We start from the raw sequence: 22,322 nt of genomic DNA on the forward strand, positions 1-22,322 counted from the left end.
CAAAGGGAGCTCTCGTGAAGTGCTGTTCAACATCTCCTGCAAAAGCATCACAGAGTGGACCTAGATACTGAGAAAACATCATGTAGAAATACACAGGAAAAATGTTTTGCCTCTATATACAGCCCTATATGAAGGGAAATGAAATGAGGAATTTACATTTACGCTACTGAGCTATGGTGTGCTTCTTTAGTGCTATTGCTTTAACTTTCACAGAAAGGAGCTTAGAAAATTCAGGTAGAAAATATATGGAAATATACTGCACCAAGTAAATAATAACATGTTTACTTGTTCAACTTCCTCAAAATATCTTTTAGTCAACTTTTTCCCTGATTAGTATAATAAAAATAGGAGCAGCATAAATGCAGGAGTTGAAAGGCATGCAGTTCTCTGAAATGGAAGTGCACCCCTTGGTGCTGCATTTTATTGCTGCTACTCCTCGGTGCCCTTTTAATACAACCTAGACTTCATTTTGAGAAAGGCTGTAATTGTATCCAGCTGCTGACCTGGGCTTGTCACCCATTCTTATACACTGTGAAAGGAAAGAAGCTGTTTTCCACGTCAGATTTGATTTATAACTGAAATCAATCTGCATTGCTCTGAAATCCATCAAAGTGGTCAGTTTCAGAAATTTAATATAATGCAAAATGTAAAAGAGAGAAGTTCAAAGTGAAGATTTGAAGTATTTCTCTCCTGAAAGGCAACACATTACATAGAATTGCAGTCCTTTAGATCCAGTGCAGTGATGTTAAGTCTAAAAACAGATGTAACACAGCTCCTCCACTCAGAAACCCGATTCTCATCAATCCTTTTCACCTTTCCAGAACCTCAGCCAGGAGGCATTCTTCAGCACGATGCTAAGAAAACAGCTTGTAGTGCACCAGAAGCTGCATCAGCTCTTTACCAATACTTCCCTAAAAGTGGTTCAAAGACACAGGGTGCCTTTTCCCCAGCAACTCAGCAGTTTAGCCATAGCAGATAAACAATAAACTTTCAAATAATATAATACAATACACAACTATAGAAACAAAGGAAGTTTTTACCTCTGAATGTGCCTTTTCTTCTGCCTGGAAGAAAACAAAGAAGAAATGGCTTAGAAACAATATGCAACATAATTGTGGTAGCAGAAAATAAAAGCCAGCTACGCTGAAGTGAAACGAATAGTTTCATGGATCCATTACATTTAAGGAAGGTATGCAGTAAAAACAATAAATGGAATTCTTTTCAACTTACTTGGCAAGGCTCCAGCTGAAACGCCAAAGGGTTTGCCAGCATACTGACAACATGAAACAGTAGGGATAAAGGGAGAACAGGGACAGAACTGCAGAAACTGCAGCTACATTTCTAAGATACAAAAGAAAATTTGCTATGCTGTCGCTGCACAGACCTTAGTCTGTTGCCAGCAAACTTTTACACTGTAATATTATTATGGCTCCTGGAACTGTATTTGCTTTACAGTATACTGAAAAATATTCCTAATAGACTAATCCCTGCTAAGAGAATTTGTCAGCATACCAGTAAAACATATATATGGGAGAAGGTGAAGGGACAGTGGTACATGCACTTTAAAGTAATTTCTTCCATACAGAGTACTGACAAAAATATTAAAGGCTATCAAGGCATGTTACAGTTTCAGCTTAAGCTTGATACTAACATTTAATAATTTCAGATATTTTCCATATTGTTACATATTGTGTCATACAATATTTACTCAGTAGTGTTTTTCAACAAACTAAAAAACTAAATAGTTTCAAAGCAAACCTTTGAAAGTCAATAAATTTGCAAGCATGGGAGTAGTCTAATTTAGGAGGCGTTTAATGGAGAGAAAAATATAGCTTCAGTGGGATTCTAAAGGAAAGGAACGGTGTGTCATGAGAGAGGAACTCTTTTGTAACAGAAAATAAGAATCAGTTAATGTACTGGAAATCAATCCACCCCATGATGTGAGGTGGCCCAACTTCAGAAAAGCAGTCTAATATTGTCTGGAAGGGAAGTAAGCAGTAAAAGGAAAATGCGGTTAGAAGTATTAGGTATAAATAATACTAGAAAGGCTAAGAAAGCCCAAGATAAGAGTTCCTCAGAAAATTCCTAGACATCAGACAGTATCTGTGTTATTACAAATTAATGTAGCTGCTTTTAAAGCCTCTATTAAGCACAACTTCTGTACTGTTAGAATTTTAATAATTGATTATAGAAACGTTTTATTATTTTACCTGGTGTAGGGGGAGAAGACTTTCAGAAAATATCTTTTTCCATAAGTTTTTATCTATTAACAGTCACTAAAAAGACTGAGATGCTATGATACTTCCCTGCATAACACTTAGAACTGCTCTTGACTGAAACTACTGTAATCCTGGTACATCGCTACATGGGAATGATTTAGAATAATTGTTTTATTTACCAGCAGTGATGAGATACACATACTGATACCAGCTTTCTGATCTGTATTAATAAAAAGATCTGCCTACAGAAATAATTGAAAATCTGTTCTCATTATTGTTGCTTCAAAAATATATTGCATGAAAAGCCATCAAAATATCAAGAAAGGCCATGTCCCTTTATGAATTCTACTGTGCCAAGAAAAACAAAAAAATAAAAATTTAGGGTTGGTGACCTTTTATTGAAACTGACATGTGGGGATGTGGTCCCTTGTCCTTAGACCACTGGCCCCCACTGATAAAGGAAGTGTTACGTGTTGTTACCAGATGATTCTGGTAACAATCCTGGTTTGATGAGGCCTGGTCTCATGGAATGTGTCCCTGCCATGGCAGGAGAGGTGGAACTAGGTGATCTTTAAGGTCCCTTCCAAACCTAACCATTCTATGATTCTATGACTCTGTCACTGTACAAGGAAGCATTGCCTCTCTCCCAGAATTCAGAGAGGTGGCTCCTGCAAGTTAACTTTAGTGGGCAGTGGAAGAAGTAAATGAAAGAGGAAGAAGAGGATTCTAGGTATACAATCAACTTAAAAAATAAAATCAGACAACCAAATACATCTGAACAATTTTTAGTTAAGAGCTCATGCCGATGCCATTACAACCAGCACTTGGTCATTGATTCAAAAGGCTCTGAAAGGAAATATATTTTTTCTCCTTCTACTTCTCCCTCATATCCATGCATCCCATTCTTGTAATTTTATTTTTTTTTTTTTTTTAAGACTTACAATATTAACATACAAATGAAATGTCCTTGCACATATCCTTTGAGCTTGGCTTTGCTCAGTTAATGAAGTCTGGGGATTCTAAGTGTAGCTAATGCTGAGATCCAGTGCAAGAAATATAGCAATTAACTAAATGTGTGCAAATTCCAGTGTCTCACTTACTGAGCAGCAGGAAATTAAAATTGGGGACAATCTATCATAATTTACACTATCACACATCTTTTGCAGCTTCTTGGAGAGCTTGATATATTCACTGCCAAAACGGAATCAGTATTTCAATCCTTTCAGTCCACTTATATGGTATAATTTTATATAAAACCAAATGTTTGCCTCTCTACATGCATATCTACAAACTAGATTTCCAGCCTATCCAAGTAAGTCCTGAAAATGTAAATGTAAATTAAGAAGAAACCAAGTACACACAGAAAATACTAGTGAACACAGAACTTCTGACTCATTGGACTTATTAATTGCAATAGCAGCAAATAATGAAATGTCTTTTCTGAATCTCATATTCTAATTCTCAAAGGAACAAATCTTCAGAGAATAAATTCAAGCTTTTGAGCTATCCTTTGGTAATAATACATAAAGATCTTAATCTTCATGTATTTTGTCTGACTCTTTCTAGTGACTAGGCTGCAGAAAAACACTAGCACCAAGGCTTAAGGTAGTGCTTGAGAAATCTAGTAAATATATTTGATTGAGATATGTATGGAAAGGCAGCTGCTTTGGAATTCTTGCTTAGTGATTTTGGCCTGCTTAAGTAACTCCTGTACTTCTTGAATCTACTAATAGCTGCATGTGAGTTAAGTGTGCCATAACCCCACGAAGCTAACCCTTTCTGTAGGAAATGGGGTACTGCACCGTATCATAGAACAATGGAACATTCTTTACTTGCAGCTGATGTGATACTGATTGACAACCTTTCATGTTTCTATACTTCACTCATGCAATATCTTTTGATTAATTGCTGAAAAATTTAAACTTTTTTCACAGCATGAAAAAGATCAAGCAGAAGAAATTCTGATCAAAAATCATCCCTAAAGGTCAACTCTAGTAATTTTGTCATACTAATTCCTTTCTTGCCCTTTACAGATTTTTCTAAAACTTCCATTATCTTGTCTACGCAATCCATAACTTAAAGAGTGGGGCTTAGCTGCAATGTGAATTCACAGTTAGACATTTCAGGATATTCCACTGGCTTACAACATGAACTTGGGTAAATGGTTTAAAGTTTATTTTTCAGGAAAAATACTATTCTGTAATATCATGGAGTTTTGGTAATATTTCCAAGATACTTGATAATCTTGAATGATAGCAGGTTATATAAATAGAAAGTATTAGTAAACCCTTGCTATAATAAACAACATCAAGAGCAGAGATATTTCAGAATTACTGACTAATCGGATACTGAATGCACCCTGTGTCAACCTGTAATTTGTTTTTTACCATCTATCAATTTTGTAACATTCTTCTAAAATTTGATATCAAATTATAATTTTGGACATCTGCCCATGTAAATTGTAATAGTGTCTTATAACAGGGAAATAGTAGTAAAGATTTTTTCACTACCAAAACATAAGTGAGACATTTTGCTTTGAACGTTAGTCATACCTTAGGTGCAGCAAGTTTGTATGTACATTCTAAATCCCTAAAAGAACCTGGGGCTGGACTAGAATTGCTTGCAACTTGTTGCTAAGGCCTGGGCAGAAGTAATGTATGTGTACCTCACGTTTTAGACATGCCCCTGTATAGAATATTTTATGATTAAACAGACCTAGGAGAGGTAATATTGTGGTAGATGTTGTGCATGGATCAAATCTACTTTCAAAGCTAGCATGGGTTTAGCATGGAGATAGGGCTAGGAGCTGTACAGGTGTTACAAATGCATAAGACTGCATGGGCTTGGTATTCCCAGGCAAGAAATGGTGTTGGCTCTGGGTAGAGGAGTCCATGTCCTTCCCGGGTTGTCAACTGACACTATTCAACACCTGAAAATGTGGAGAGGAGACAGACTATTCATGAGTGCATGGTATGAAAACAGATGCGTTGCTCTCCCATGAAAAAGGGCTTCTACAGCAGGTAACTGCAGTTAGCAATAGGTTGCAAAGCAACTCTTGTGAACCAGCAAGGGAGTGTCCAAACATGTTTAACTCCTCCTATATGAATGATTTCTTGTTAGTAGAACAACCAAAGCAACAAATTATGAAGATCTCAAAAAAGATATCAAAACAATAAAATAGAGAGAAAAAAATCAAACCCAGAACTTCTGCATGAGCAAGAATACAATTATTACTCATCTAATTAATCTAATTAACCAAGATTAACAATATTTTAAAGACACTCTACTCTTTGGTAGTAACATCTAAATACTGTTATTTGTAACAAAGATCAGTAGACATTTAAACTGCAAATTGCATCTCCCTTACTCTGAAGAAATTTTCTATTTTCCAAGAAGTGTACCTCTAACAGTGACAACAAAAACATTTTGTAAATTGTGCAATTAGAAAAGTACCTGAAAATAAGAAAAATCACTCAAAATTAACAGCTACAATAGCAGAAGGACCCCCCTTAAAGAGAGGGGAGGTCCTTATAATAAAAACCCCCTTATTTTTAGCTTTCAAAATATATACTAGGTGATTTTAAGCAGTTCTAAGCAAATTGCATAAAAAGATGAAAACAATGTATTCTAATGACAGAAACACCAAAGTTGAAAATAAATGTTCCTGCTTTATTGCAGTACAATTTTAATCCTTCTAAATCTCAAAGCATTGGAAGTTTCAAGAACAATGAACAAGAACAGAGTCAGGAAGAACTTTTTTCTAAAATGTCAATACTTACTGTAGAGTAGAGGGAGGATGTGCTGGAGACAAGTGATAATGAGGACCCATGTACTTTAAAAAAAAGAAAAGGACATGAAATATTGATGAAAGCATAAAACTTCCCCCATGTAGCATAATAACTAAGCACCTTTTTAAAATGAGAACCAATCTTCCACTAACAGCAATTATGAGTTGTCAGTATAGAAAAGCTATTGATATTTTTTCTGCACTTAAAAAGATTGTTCTATATAGAAAAAGCACTTTGCTATTTATGAGGTAGGAGAGCGAGCCAGTGAGATTCAGTATTATTACTAGCAAACCAAACATCACTTTTGTTGTTTTGACAACAATTCACTTGATAAATACACTCTTCAGAGAAACCAGAAATTGAGCTGTTTATACACCTGTCTAAAGCTGAGCAAACTGATTTTAATAAGAGATTATGTTTTGCAAACCAGTTCACATTCCCTGGGGAGAGCTCCCAGGCTTTGCTCAGCTGGTTTCTCCCCTCAGCACAATGCAGACCCATACATCCCATGCATGCTGGCATTTGTATTCTGTGTGAAGGGGGTACTATCAGAAGTAGTGCCATATTTCCACTAATCATCAGGAGAGTCAGCCCCAAGAGCACTGAGTGAATGCTGCAGGACCTAACTCAAAAAATGGGGTTTCTGGCCTCTCTGAAAGTAGCAAGTGAACACTAAACCAAGACAAAATTGGCCTTCTGCTTCTGATTACTCTACTGAGGAAGGACACAACAACAGAGAATTTTAAAGATCATTTATTTCATTACTTCTTTTAATTTTTGTTTCAAAATAAATATAAATAATTATTATAATTATTATAATAAATTATAATTGGACAGGATTTGGTAAATAAATTGTTTTGCATTAATACTGATTTCTGTATTCCAAATTGTCAATACAAGAATACTTGGATTAGACAAATATACTTTAAATCTAGTTTTGTAGCTGGGCAAATATTTACAAAGATGTGGCACTCTGAATGTTGAAATCCTATTGCTTTCAATCTGTCTCTGTTTTTCAGCCTCTGCTTTAAATCTCTCAGTTAGACTCTCATTCTGCTCTCATACATTGTGGCGCTACTCATTACCTCACTTTTTTCCACTATAACCTTCCTCAGAGCTCCTATCTTAAATAAAACACATTTGACCTTCCAACAGCATAATTTCGTGTTAATCTCTAATGACCATAAACTGCTGAAAACTGTTTATTATTGCTGTGTTGTCTTTCATTTACACAGGTTGATAATGTTTATCTACTCCAGCTGGATATGAAATGTAACCAGTGAAAAAGCTTTCATCAAAGCCACTGGTGAACCATTACTGAAATTCTAGATTTACCACCTCTTTTTCTATGCATACATTATTTGCCTTGTTTTCTCTATTACTCTTCCAGTGTTTCCTTTGATAATTCTCCTGTTCCTCAGCAAAGGGTCTGTAGTCACCTCTGTCCTTGAATTATGTGATATGCTTCTGTGCAATCAGCCATCCTCTCTGTGCTGACAACTCACAGCTTGATCTGTCCTGCACCCTACTGCTAGTATTACATAACCAGATGTTTGCCTGACATATCATCTAAAATACAGAAGAAGGAATTGAAAAATTAAAGTATTACTTGTCCGTTATTTCCCCCCTGCTCCCCCCTCCCTTTTATTTCATAACTATGAGCTTTGGAGCTAGGGGAAAACTATTTTACTTGTTTGTTATAAAGACCATTTATATTGTCATCATTTAGCAGTAAGCAAGATTGGATTAATGATATGATGTCATAGAATGAATCTCTCTTAAATTTTAGTGGGGTGTTTTGGGGTTTTGTTTTTTTTGGTGGTTTTTTGTTTTTGTTTTTGTTTTTGTTTTTGTTTAGTTTGTTTTTGTGAGAACTTTGCACTTATGAGAATTCTGCAAATAGTCAGATTAACCAGAAATGTTAGTCAGAAAAAAATATTACAGCGCATTTAATTAGGAGTTGTCAGATGCTCTGTGGTTAAAAAAAGAACAAAAACCAAAACCAAGGCAAAAAAACCTTCCTAAATATTTTTCCTTTTGGGAAAGGGGGAAATGAAATGACTACAAGAGAAAGGTGATGCCAAGTAGCATTGGCATTTGGAAAAAAAAAATTACAAAGGTAGGACTAAGAAAGCATGGAATAACAGCAGTCAAGGTATGCTCAGACACTTCAAAGTTAGAGGTAAAAAAAGAATAAAATAATTTTCCAAGAATGGCTTCCTTTCCTCCAAAATTCCTGCTAAAGGATTTATACATGTATGACATACACAGCATTGCATATTATTGTGTGAAACAAACACCATCCATGCTTTAGGGTAAAGAAGTCCTGTGAGTCCAGCTCAACAGAATTAAAAAAAGCTTCATAAAATTATTTAAGTTATTCTGTCACAGAAGACATGATTTAAAACATTTTACAATTTTACTTTGGAGGTCTGTTTTGGGGCCTATTTCAGGGACTATTTGCTGATCCAAATAGTAACTCAGTCTTACCTTCTTCCATGCTGTCCCTGAATGAACCTGAATGACTAATTGCTCTTGGTCTTTCTTCTAAGGATGTAGCACTGCCACACAGCTGGGAGTCATCATACAGATCAAAAGAAGTGTCTTGTGCAGGGATGCTGTTTGAACGCATCATACTGGGTCCAGGAAGGTTAAACTGAGATAGGTTGGTTGGACTCACTGGAATACAAAGCTTTATTAATGAAGCACATTTCCATTAAATGAATTTTGGTTCTGCACAAAACTGTAATGTAGGACTAGCATGGTTAGGTGGACTTTATGCTGTTGAGAAAATGAAAGGCTTTTATTCCTACATACAAAGTCATGGCAAAAAGGTGAAGCAGATGATCTCCAAGGAGCTGGAGCTTGATGATACTAATTCTGTAAAACACATGGTAACACTAACACTGGTGTCTGAATATACACTTGTTCACTTTGAAAGCCCAAGACAGAAAATCAATGGGAGAGATCAAAAGTTGAAAGTTAAAAGGAATAAGAAGTTGTAAGTATTTTTTATAAGCCACTCTTCTAATAAATCAGTATCTGTATTCTATTGTTATATACCTGTATTACCATCTGCTGTTAAGACCCAAATTTATTGGCATATGCAAGACATATTTATCCTTTGATTTTCTACAGCACCTACCACTATATCAGGTTAAAGTTCCTATGCAGGCTAGTTGAATCTCATACTAATAAACAGGAGTGGTCCAATCACTCATAGTTGAAATCCAGAACAGCATTGATGAACCTACTTTAAGCTTTTGTAAAGTTTGTGTGCTATTAGGAAGGAAGGCCTGGTTATGGTTCACGTGAACAACATGAAATCAATGCCTAGAAGAGAAAGCTAACTGTCTATCTAAACTCAGTGTTAGTGTTTGGACTTTTATTCTAGACCATGCAAGATGTGCCTTAAGTCATAAACTACCAGAGCAGCTGTGTTGTGTGAGCAAATTATTCCACAGGGCTATGATATTGGAAAGGACAAAGGACAATGACAAAATTAATTTTAACCCCCCCCCTGATCTTACTGCTCTCAGTTGTGAGAACAAGAACTATGAAGAATAAGAAAGAGGAGAAAATTGTAAGCAGAAAATGACACTGTAAGAAAAACATTGCTTAAAGACAACTATGTGTAAAGCTACATAGTATATGGAGCTGCAAGTATATGGAGGAAATCCAAAGCAGTGGCTTGCTTAGCCAGGATCCAATTTCATTTTTAAAAGTGGCTTTGTTCAACTTCTTTTCCCATATGTATTAAAGACCAGCATTTGTATGTCTGATCAAATTTCTTTTGAGTCATTCTTTTGAGTGACAGATGCCATAAGCTGTAACAGAGTGATGGAAGTGTGAATGTCTCAAAGGTTGCTGCTAATTCCACTATAAGGGCCTAAAAAGCTCATTGTGAACCTAGGTATGTGTCCAGATCAGTGTAAATAAATGATTTTCTCTTAAGCATTAAACAAAAAATAAACATTAAACAAAACTAAATTTGTGTTGGATTAACTTCAAACAAGACCCAGAGGAACCAAATTTAACTCTTGACCTGTGATCAAATAAATCTGAAATGTGACTCACTTGCTAAAATATTATACTGCATTTAAGGATAGGATTTGGATTGGGCCCACTGCAGTAATAGCCAGGTCCAGCCACTGAAACGCATTGGAAATGCCTATCTAAAAGCAAATTGGTATATAGGGAAAAACAATTATTAGTGTCTAGGTTGACATTCACTAAATTCACTGAAAAGAATCCTACTGACTGAATCCTGAAAGATGAGTAGCTTTGAACTAGAAGCTAATTTCCAGCTCTACCTCAGATTTTCTTCTTCTTGAGCAAGTCATAGAAAACCTGTGCTTTTTTTTGTATGCAAAATAGGAGATACCCTGGCCTACTCCAGGAGAAACATTATGAGTTTTCCTTCATTAGTGAGGTACCACAATATGGTGATGGATATGTTAAAATAAACTATCTACTTTGGCAAACTGAGAAATATGAACCGTTGAATTTATGATTCTATTCTAGAGTGGGAGAAACAGTGAAGGGAAATGACATTTACCCAGGTTGGAAAAGTGATATTTTCCAGTTGCAGATGAAGACATAGCTGAAGGAGAAACAAGTGGGGACTGACTGCCAGTGTCTTGCAAGCCTCCAGTTGAATGGGAGCGTAGCCATTCCTTGCCTTCCTCCTGACTCGTCTGCCGGGATGATGGAGTATATCTGAAAAACCACAGCTGACATGCTCAAAACAATGACAAGTTCATGGTTTGGAGACAAACAGGTGTCACATAAATACCCTTCACTAGTCAGACAGAACAAAACCCTTGGAAAGCATCAAGTCTAGTCAAGTGATTATCACTAGGGATTTTAAAAAGATAAAAGTTACCATCTTATAACAGCAGAAAAAATACAGGACTTGAGACCCCTTTCCTCTTCATCCCCCTCCCCAAAACAGCATTCCCTTCCTTTGAAGAGATATGATGACAAACTATAGAAGAAGGACAACTGATCTGGCAAGAAAAGACTTCAAAGCTATAGGAAGTATACAGGTTGATGCAAAAGCTTGGAAGCTGTATGGCTAGAATGGGGAATGGACAGACTAGAAGCCAAGAAATGTGAGCAACTGCTTAGAAAATGACATCTGCCACAGACCATGTGGACAACTGGCTAGATGATAGGAGTGGAACATATCAACTCTGAAAAAGGTGTTTCCATTAGTAATGACAGCTACTCATGGTTACACACATGGTCTGTTGCTCTGAATGCTACTTGGAATTGTGTCCTGCCCCAACTGGGGCAAGGGAAAGGGACAGAAAAAATCCACAATTAGCAGAAACAAGAGTTCTCTAGAAGGAAGAAGTCTGGCAATCAAATCATTCGTCAGCTACTTCCTATGGTAAACCAATAAAACAACTTGACACATGGGCTAAGAGTGAGAACAAGTAACTCACTGACCTAGCCTCTTTTGGCCGGGCTGGAAAAAGGGTAATTCTGGCAGGGGTTAAATATTAAAATATGCAGGCAGCATGGGTCTTAACCAAGAGATTGTTTTCAGCAAAGTCTGCAATAGCCTGCTTCATTCAGCACAATCTGCTGCTGAGAAATGAGTGCCTTCTTCACTACTGCCATGAGCCATCAGTGTTTCCCAAACAGCAGATCAGAAAGGGTGTTTGATACTCTGGCTTCAGGCTTGCAAGGCACAAATATTTCTGCTTAGAAAGCAGAGTAAATGAACATGTAAGTTCTCATGTTGTGCTTGAGGTTTTGTACAATATTTTAAGTCACTAAAACATCTTGTGCTGATTAAATATTTACTTCCTTTCTCCTTTCAAAAAGAAAGCTATGAGCTTTGCCTATAAATGTGGTAGAGCAGGGTTACCCAGTGGTTATCAGATCAGAAAGATGACAAAATGGTAATTCAGGATCTGGGTCTTGGACTGAGATTGTTGCACATTAAATCAAACTAATGGTCTTTCTGTAATAACTGATCAGGCTTAAATGCTTATAAAGCTGTTTTCCCACTCCATTTCACTTCCAGCTTTCAGCTAGCATTACAATCGTACAGCCACAAACCTCAGTCATACTTGTACCCTTGCAGGGTCCCCTTTATGCCTCATTCATGTCTTCCACCTTTTCCATTCTCTCCCAATCCAAAGTAATTGTTTTGGGGTAACAGGAAATTTGATTAAATTCTTTTTAAGGAATAAATAGCGCAGAAGAGCAGAAGGTGCTATTTAGCACTATCTTAAAATTTCATAAAATATTATTTATCAATAACTTAAGAGATTTAACTGTGTAATTTCAGTGACTGGAAGGCTGCAGAGTGTCGGTGTGCATGCACATACAACACCCTTGCTTGCCCAATCTCTTTCTTAGATTAGGGAGGTAGGCTGCCATGCCTGATGAGACCAGACAAGTTACCTAACAATCCCCTCTTTTAACCATGGAGTGGAGAAGAAGGTGGATGACTTCTGTTTTCTATGACGAAGGTAGCTCTAATTAGTGGGGAATTAGCAGCAAAGCTGGACTCTGAGCATTGCTGGGTAGGGACCAATAAGACTAGTTAGAGCAGGGCTCATTTTATACTTATAAACCTTGGACATTAAAATAAGCATTTTCTAGCCTTACCTTTTACTAGATCTTCAATTCGAATTGCATGAATATTTGCATTTAGAGTTCAAATTCAAATCCACCTCTAAACCCTTATTTTTCTCAATAATATTTTCAACAATTAGTCCCGTTGAATTGCAAAAGTGCCTTGTTCTGTCTCTTTTAGCTCTTCAGGATTCAATGCCTTTTAAGATTTATTGCATAAGGAAACTATCCTTAATAGTACTCACTTCCCATGAGATATCTTGAAAGGAAATTTATTCACTAGGCAGACTTGGGAAGAAAATTCAATTGTTAAAATACATGGGTTTTGGTTTTAATCTAAATACCAAGAACTCTGTTGTAAACAAAATCAACAAAAGGTGAAAGAAAAGGAGAGTGTAGAAAAGGTTACAGGAAAACAGAGAAGCAGCAGTCATGCTCAAAAAATATATATACCTTAATCCCTTTTTGGGCAGTGTATTTCTGTCAAGCTGCATGCTGTTAAAACAAAAAAAAAATCCCTAAGGACATACAGTAAACAAGACTGTTCAGAATTACAAATTTTAAAGGTCTAGATATGTGTGCATAACAGAAGGTCATTTAATGCTTTTTAATATATCTTTTGTGATAAATCCCTGACTCACTGGAGGGGACAATAGGACATGAACTGCTGCACATTCATTTTTCATCTAGACATGCTCTGGGCTGGGTCAATAGTAATTTGGAGACTGTCCAAGTAAGAAAGAAGTCCTTCCTTTCCATTTCTAACCTTCCTACAGCTTCACCCTGCAATCTGTGCAAGAATCATATGGTCACAGTATGAATCTTTATTTTTCACAGTTGCCTACGATATGCCAATAGATTTGTGAAAGAAATGAAGGTTGTGGCACCTGCTAGGAGACAGCATGGCCTTGCCAGAAGCCAAATGACAGCTTTGCTTGTAGAAATATGTGCTAAATATGCAGACCCTTGGCTTTATGTTGCTGTGGGGCTCGCATAGTAAGGTGATGATGGGAATAACAAAAAGTGACACCTGAGCAATGTTGTTCCATATTCACACACACACAGTGGCAGAGTGGCTGATCAACAGAGATTTATGGCTAGAGATTTCCTAATTCAAACCCCATCACTAGAAGGGCACTCACTAGCCTTCCTTCAAATCAAGTGTCATTTGCACATTTCCTCATAAAGACTTGGTAGATTGGTCCCCAACTAGTGGGGGCTGAATTTGAACTAGTTATCATCAAGTAAGTGTTGCAATGTTTTTTGTTTGTTGTTTTGTTTGGGGTTTTTTTTGTTTGTTTTCCTTAAGAACATAATTTAGTGTTGTCATACGGATTAAATTGTTTTAGAAAGTTTCTGTATTACATATCATAATCACACCTCTGAGAACAACAGTAACTTAGGACTCTTCCTACTCAAGAAAATTCTCACACCATTATTAAAGGTTGTTTCCTATTGTGTCAGGGGTGCTGGAAACCCCACTGTCATGTAACCTTGATCCAAATAGGTGAAGGCAGTGAAAATACTGTTGGCTAACAATGCATTACCATTAGGGCTCAGCCTAATGGAAGTAAACCACTCTTACCACCAGGAAGTTTTATAGGCAATTTTACTATTTTAATCAGGGCCTTGTTCTGCATGGGGAGAAGTCAAATGGAAGGAGAAACTTAGCAGGATTTCAGCACAGGCTCAGCTATCATGGTCCATGTGAGATCAGTCCTCTATCAGACAGAGGACTAAATTTTCAGCATTCTGCTCACAACATAACTAACAGGACCAGGAATGATGGATAAAAAGAGAACATATACTTGAATACATGATTCACTTAATTTCTTACAGAGAAGAATGGTGCCCTGATGTTCCTTCATGCACCTCTAAATTTCAAAACAAATAAACATGATCATAATAACAAAGTCTTTCTTCTACATATATGTAACATGTTAATGAGCAATACTTTTTGTAGTATTAAGTTCTATGTATTTAAACTCATCTACAGCATATTATCTAAAAATAAAGGAGACAATCAGTGCTCCTTTAAAGTAATTCACAAGCCAAAAGTTACGTCAGTCAGGTAAACAGGCTAGTAGCGACCATAGGATTTTGCAAAAAACTTTTGAATTCAGGTACCCAAATGAATTAGGGATGAATATTCCTCAACATGATCATGGAGTTATTGCAACTGCATAAAAGTGAATGTAGCAAACATTCATTTTGCTTTTTTAAAACACTGAATCTTGCAAAGATGTTCATAGTATTCAGATAATTGCATTAAACTGTTAACCATCGTTCTATGTAACTATTAATTCAGACATATAACTGCCCATATCTTTTTAGTATCTGAAAACATTCCTCCACCAAGAAGCTGGGTATGTTACTTCTACAGAAGCTAGCCTTTTTGGTAAATAGAACTGAACTGTAATGTGCACTGTTCCCATATTGTGGTTTTAACGTGGCCCATTAGGACCCTACCAGCCTGACCCCAAAAGCAGTCTCGCAGGAAGGTGAATGCAGATGTAGGCTGAAGTTATCAAGCCCACCATATCTCCATTCTCTTTTGTTTATTTTGTACTGATGAAACCGTCTGCAAGTTCTCTGGGGTAAATTACAGGAAGCCTTACAGTTCTCAGTTTCCTACCTGCCCTTGGAGTTAAGGCTAACTTGGGAAAGGGTCATAATGCCATATCTTTCAGCTATATCTAACTGTGGCAGCTCTATTAAGGAATAAAACAAATTGCAAGCTAAGAAACACCCATGGAGGTCTAGAGCAGGCTGAGCCAAGCTGATAACGAGACTTAGAAATGAGTTCCAACAAATGACTGAGCACACAGGAAAATCTGATACATGATGCACTGTTTCACGCCTTTAAACCGCAACCATCAAGTAGGATGACAATTTAAAACAACTGAAAGTTTGAAGAGCTTAAGTGCATTTCAATGCACTTTCATGGCCCTCAAAACTAAACATACTTTTAAAGTAAACCAGAGCAAGTCAGTCACATAATTAGAAACTACTTCCACTCTGTTAATCTTAAAATGCAGCCATTATTGCTGATGAGAACTATTGTTAATTCCTATATTTCTGCATTTTTTATGCATTCCTTGCTGTGTCACTTGGACCAAGCAGAAGAAAGACACAAATCTGCAGTGCCCAACAGCAATTAAGGGTTCAAAACAACTATTGGTGAATATGTGTCAACCTGGAAAATTTTATCAGTTAAAGCAGTAATATTTCACCAGTCAACCCCAGTAGACGGTTTTATTTTAGAGTATAAGTAACTGTATGATTTATCTTAATTCCTCTAAATTGTTGTAAGCTAAAATACAATTGCCCTTCCACATAGGGAGTTACACTGCTATAACAACAGAAGTAGACTTGTCTAAATAAATACCACTAGCACAAAACCAGCAAAAGTCCTGAGGGAGATGCAAATTTTGCTGAAAAAGCAAATATTTTGCCAGCATTTACTGAACCCATTTTCTGGTTATTCCAATGCAAAATAATCTCATAGAATCTGATAGCCTGAAAGCTAAGTGTGGGCAATGTCTGATCATCGCTGGAGAGACTGAGATGTGCTGGGTATGAGTGGGCACATGTGGCAGAGACTTTGCAGACTTTCTGTCTCCATGGCAAGTGGATGCTTTTTTGGAGGCAGCCATGGGCTACTCTCTTCAGTAGGAAACATAGATGTACCCTGAGATTTTGGTCTCATTATCTGGGTTCTTTCCAGTTGCACCAAATCTTTCTTAAAACTTGAAGTCCCAGAGTCTTCAAGTTAAAGCCCTAACATGAAAAACTAGAATGTGATTACTTTCTAAGACTTAAAAGTGATACTTTTAATTTTCAAAATAACTGGGAAAATGCTTTGTCCCAGCAATGGCACAACTACCCCGTAGACACTGCCTACTTTCTGGAAAATAGCCTCATCATTTTCCATTTGATATTTGTGCATATATATCCCACTCTGTTATATTCCTTTCAGGCTACTAAACAATTGATCACTAGTCTTTGATAACTCTTTACCAACCAGTCAAGTACCTTACTTTATTTCCTTCATTTGCTTGTGAGAATGTACTCTGAAACAGCACCTAAAGCTTTACAAATTTCAGGATTTCTTATTGTATCTAGTTCCTTTTCGCTACTCACAGAATCCATTTTCCTGCAAATGAATTAAACTAGTCTTATTTAAAAGGCTGTTAATGATAAATCTCATCTTATATGTTACTGAACCCATTTTGTTTAATATCCCCTGTATCTTGCCAGGAAAGGAAGCAAGGTGGCCTTGTTCCTAATCCCCCTGTCTTCCATCCCAGCCCTCTTCCTCACTCCTTCCTCAGCACAGACCCTTTGAAACCTCTTCTTCAGTCCTAAAAGCTGTAGAGCTACTTCAGACTATGTCTGAAACAGGGAAGTGAAAAGTTTGTCTGGATGAGCACACTGGAGCAATCTTTAACCTTTCATTCCCATTTAGCATGCTCGCAATTAGTGATGCTTAGCTATCAAATTGCAGTTGATGCTTCAATGAAGCAAAACCATATTATTTGTATCACCTATTATTAGCTCTCTCCTCTTTTTTAGTTTTCCTCTGGCTTTCTCTGCATAGGCTTTATGTTGCTTGCTATTTGTATCTCATTTTGTGCTTCAGTCTTTCTGATTTTGTCTCTACATTGTATTAGTTCATCGTACTATACAGACTGCTCATTCAGTCTTTTGCAAGATCTGGAGAAAAAGCCTCTTTTTGCAGATAATTTCTCATGCCATGCCAGATTACAACTAGTATTGCCAGAGAAATCTCAAATATAACCTGAGTTTACAAAGGGGAAAAAAAGACATAATCTGTTGCCAAATGTATCGGTCTCTAACATTTTAAATCAGTGCTTTGTTGTGAAAAAAATACTTTGCTATGTGTAGGTTTTACTGTATAAAACAGTTTAGAAATAATACAGCACTTGTAACAGACCTTTTAGAAAAATCAAACTGCAAAAACCCTATTGGGGCTATAATTCAAGAAATTACACCATTTTCTCTAGGTACATATATTTGTTTTGAGGCCAGATCAACATGATAAATGCCTCTCTCTGGACTCAATCGTAATATCCCCATATGGACAAATCTGAAACTTAAAAATATTGCCAAAGGCAAGGTATTTGGAACCACTGAAATTAAATCACTGGACAAATACATAAGGTATTAGTAGTGGCAGTTGCTCAGGAGCTTATGCCAAACCATTAACATTTTAAATGTGATGTTTAACATCCTCTGTATAAATATGATCTTTGGCATAAATTCATACTCTTCCACATCATTCTATTGACCTCACCATTCATATATATAGCACTAAAAATTAGTGAAGGTTTAAATAAGCTAATTATTAACAATTAACTTTCTAAGAAATATCATCACATTCAGTTCATGTCACAGAATGTAAGTTACTACTTAAAAATTAAAAGCACAGTGCAAATTACAAATTACTCATGTATCAGCATATTTTTAACTACTGTTGTTAGCATACGTTATAGTGGTACACACATGTTTTATAGTGTTGTAATTAGTAAGAGGTGTGATTTCAGTTGATATAGTAATACTTACGAAAGCAACATAATAGAACGAAATCTGCAGAGAGTTTCTATCTAGATTTGGCAAAGATTTTGGGGGGGGGTTGGTTTTGTTTGTGTTTTTTTGTTTTTGTTTTTTTTTAATGCTGTTTCACTGAAAGCAAAACCTTTCCATGGAAAGGTTTGGTATTGAAAAATCTCTGTGTCTATATAAAGGGAAAAAAGAATCTTAACATTGATCTTCTTTCCTTTCAATGATTGTGTTGTTAAACATTGAAGTTCAACCTTAAAATGGTTAAAATATGTCTAACTGAATCAGTATAATTTTCTTTTTTGGATCAAAGGCTAATGAAATATTTAATATTGACTTTTCAAGCCCCATGTGAGATAACAGTTTCATTGTCAAATCTTGAAAATTTTCAAAGGAAGTGAAAATTACCTACTGCCCAACAAAGTTTATTTTTTCTCTCTTGCAAAAGTCAAATAAATATTTCACACACACAATTTTTTTTTTAAATAATGGTGGTACAAGTGTGCCAGGGTGAATGCACCACGTCCTAGTATAAAATAAGTGGTAAAATACCTACACGTTAAAAAGAGCAAGTAGAGGAAAATTATTTCTTGCTTTTGTTTGCCTGTTCCAGACACTCAGCAGGACTGTGCATGTAGTGAGTCTCATCTTATAAACTGTCTTCCTACCAGTGAAACTGCATTTTAGTAAGGATCTGTGTAATTATTAGTGTATAAGAAGCAACTTGTCAGGACCAGGCATTTTAAGGCAAGACTGGTCAGTGGAAGGCAGGCGCCCACCAACTCTTCCTGTGCTTTGAGCTAATCGGAAGAAAACTGGTGGAGTCTTACTGCTGGAGAAGACTTGTTAGCAAGAGAGCAGTGACACAGCTTTGGAGCTGCCAGTTGCTGGGGCAGCAGGTAGATCCAGCATGCAGGAATCATTATGTGGCTGTTTAGATTTGCCTTTAATTAGACAATTTTCCCCTTTTCTCTGGTTGTTCTCCACAACAAGGGAACCAAAAAAAACTTCTGAAGATAGAAAAAAATGCGTATAAAACCTTAAAAGGCAGTTGATTCCACATTCAGCTTTCTTTTCTTCCTTCCTTCCCTTTTTACAAAAATGACTAAGCTGCTAATCAGTGTCCCTTTAGGCAAACAGGTGCAGGGCTTATTTTTTTGGCTCCTGTCCTTTTGCCTCTCGCTGGTTTTGTGGTCACTGTATCTATAGGCAAGCTCACCTTTCCGAAAGAGTAGATCTGACGCTTCCAGTCCTCATGAGCAGGCTCTGAACCTCCTGAGTGCTTGTTGTCAGTCCAGAGAGAGAGCCATGATGGCTAAGAGGAAGGTCAATAGACTCGGAACTGGTGTGAAGGCTAGTCATGGACTGGTAACTTGGTGTGTCCTTACTGCCCGCTGAAGAGCTGCTCAGGTTTGCAGCCCACACAAGACCACCTGATGTGAAAGAGTGCACTGAGGCGGGACTGGAAGCCAAGGAATGACTTAAGCTTACAACATCTGCATTTAAGTCCGAAGGTTTACTGAAGAGGGGGCTGCTGCTACCACTTTGCCCACCTGCACTGCCCATGCTGCCTGTGCCCGAGGATGGCGATTCCAGGCTGCCTTGCCGTGCCAATGTGGTACTAGGGCTGGGCATTGCCGTTGTGGGTTTCACACCTTCAGTACTGGGTGCAGAGGCAGCTTTACCACTTGCCTTGGCACCAAACAACCTAAATGTAAAACAAATAGCTTTAGAGAAACTGATAGCCACATTAAACATTCATGGCGTAACATCCTAAGAGCCAAACTACACATTTTTAATTACCACTACTAAAAACATGCCTACCTAGTTGATCAATCGCATCACAAAATTAAATTCGCTTAACCATATCACAATAATCAGGGTTTGTTTCATTAGCAACAGTTCTCATTCACTCCTGTTCCGATGTGCTCTTGTAACACACAGATCCTCCCAGAGAGAGGTAAAATAATCACATTTTTGTCTTATTAGTGCATAAACAGATTATACTTTCACCCAAATTCAGTAATTAGGCATTCCCATGGCTAAGTCATTAGCTTTTGAACTCCTTGCTTCTCAAATCAGCTAAAGTGATTGCAACAAACACTTGTAAAATCCTTTATAGTTTAATAACAATCTAAGTATTTGTGTAAAATTTCCCTCTTGTTCTTTTGCATAGATGACCATGAGGTCATCGGTCATGTAGTAACCATTCAGATAGAATAAACTGCACTGGAGATAGATGGGCTCCAAGGGCAGTCATGACAGAGATGTATTTCACATAATTGCTTCCAGCAATTCTATAGAAGAAAATTCTACAGTGATGATGAGAAAAAAAAACCAAAACCCAAATCCTCTAACACTGTTGAAATAAAAGGTCGTGTGATGACTTAACGCCTTGCTGGAAATATTTTAAATTCCAGATAAATTGAAGCTCATAAATTAATAAGAAATAAATGCAAAAATTATCGTGATATAAAGTAAGCATATCTAATAACGTAAGAATCCATTTTACATATTACCAAGCCCACAAAAACCAGCTGCCGCTCCCCAGCAGCCTGGAGATGCTGTTTGGGTAACTGGACGCAAGAGGGCACTATTGGCTTATTCTCCAACAGCGCAAACACCACCCGGATTTATACTTCCAGAAACATTACAGTAGGGCATTTCCAATTGAAATGTATTTCCAATTGAAATTTATCTGCTTTTTTTGAGGGAGGGGGATGAAAGATGTAGAAAATTCTAAGATAATGAAACGTTTGTAGCTGGACCTGCCAACAACGTGAAAGCAAATGCGTTATTTATCTATAGAGCTCTTCAGTTCTCCAACAAGGCTATGGTATTGCCTGTTCCAGTAACAGAATGTGCCTGAACATAGTGTCCTTCTTCCCTTTGGGTGTTTATCAGAGTATTGAGAGGGAGCTTCTCATGTGCCTGGATATTCAATAAGAACTTAGAAGCATAGAATATCTCGAGTTGGAAGGGACCCATAGGATCATTGAGTCCAACTGATTCTAGCCTTCAAACCGTTGTTACGAGAATGTGCCTACAATGCTCAAAGCTCAAGGAACATCCATTTCATGTCTGTGGAGGTCTTTAGGCCTTAGAGAAATAATCACATTGTGTGAAAAAATATTGCCCTTTTATTTATTTTTTTTTAACTTGGTTCTCCGTTTGTGGTGAAATATGCCCTGAAAAGGCTTTTTGCTCAGTGCTTCAGCACACTGAAAAACCCTGCTTTATATACTGCAACATCAGGAATTAATGGAAAAGCACTAACCTGCGAAAGGTGGGTGAGGCGATATCTGGGTATTTGGATCCTGGTTGCCTAAGTCCCGGCGTTCCAGAGGCACTCGCCGAAGTTGGGCTGGATTTGGGGGAACTGGACAACGAGACGCTCTCAGAATCGGATACAGCCACTTTCTCTTTTTCCTTGTCCGTCTGGTTGATGGTGACGGGGCTGGACCTCCCGGAGCCAATCTTGCTTGGCTCTCGCAGTTTGGTGGCAGCAGCACCTGCAGACTTGCTGCTAACATTGGAGTCGATGCTGCTGGTGCTGGAGCGGTGGCCACCCCTGCCTGGGATCCCACTGCCACTGGATTTTGATGGGCGAGGCAAACTTCGATACTGCAGAGTCGTCTTCGAGTTCATGTGCAAGACAGCATCATCCTGGTTCTGAGAACCGTCCAAGCTTGTTTTTCGCCCTGCATTGGACTTCCCGCTGATGGCTGAAGATTTTGGCATTTTTCCTAGAGTTGCTGACCCGCTTGTGATAGTTGCTCCGCTTGTGGTAATTATGGTAGAAGATCCCATCCCAGACTTCTTGAATCCAAAGGATCCTGTAGCTGTTGACCTCCCAATGCCAGAGGGAGGCTTTTTTCCTTCATCACCACTACTTTTTCCTGCATCCGATGGAGAGCGCTGAATGGAGGCTCCTTTCAGAGGAGTTTTCACTTTTTCTGAAGCTTTTGCATCATCTGTTTTTCCTAATTAAAGTATATTTGAAAAGATCACTTATATTTAAGCTGTAATGTCTCAATATCTAATTTTAACACTACATGGTTACAATTTCAAAATGAAAAAATACACAAACAGAAAAATTACCTTAAGAAAAGACTAATTTTGTCTACCATCAGCTGTC

General features: G+C 37.4%; 1 protein-coding gene across 1 annotated transcript in view; it reads right to left on the bottom strand.

Annotated features, from left to right (window-relative positions):
* Positions 1-22,322, bottom strand: part of LOC104529113 (neuron navigator 3) — a gene marked incomplete at both ends in the record, with an annotated part of 48,360 nt that overhangs the window by 22,451 nt on the left and 3,587 nt on the right. Inside the window, 7 exons of the mRNA XM_010173316.1 lie at positions 1,041-1,064; positions 5,999-6,051; positions 8,498-8,686; positions 10,566-10,726; positions 13,055-13,096; positions 19,404-19,892; positions 21,462-22,167. Of these exons, the coding sequence (XP_010171618.1) occupies positions 1,041-1,064; positions 5,999-6,051; positions 8,498-8,686; positions 10,566-10,726; positions 13,055-13,096; positions 19,404-19,892; positions 21,462-22,167 (1,664 nt within the window). The remainder of the gene's footprint in view (positions 1-1,040; positions 1,065-5,998; positions 6,052-8,497; positions 8,687-10,565; positions 10,727-13,054; positions 13,097-19,403; positions 19,893-21,461; positions 22,168-22,322) is intronic.

Source organism: Antrostomus carolinensis, unplaced genomic scaffold (genome assembly GCF_000700745.2).
Source record: "Antrostomus carolinensis isolate BGI_N321 unplaced genomic scaffold, ASM70074v2 scaffold50178, whole genome shotgun sequence".
NCBI lineage: Eukaryota > Metazoa > Chordata > Aves > Caprimulgiformes > Caprimulgidae > Antrostomus > Antrostomus carolinensis.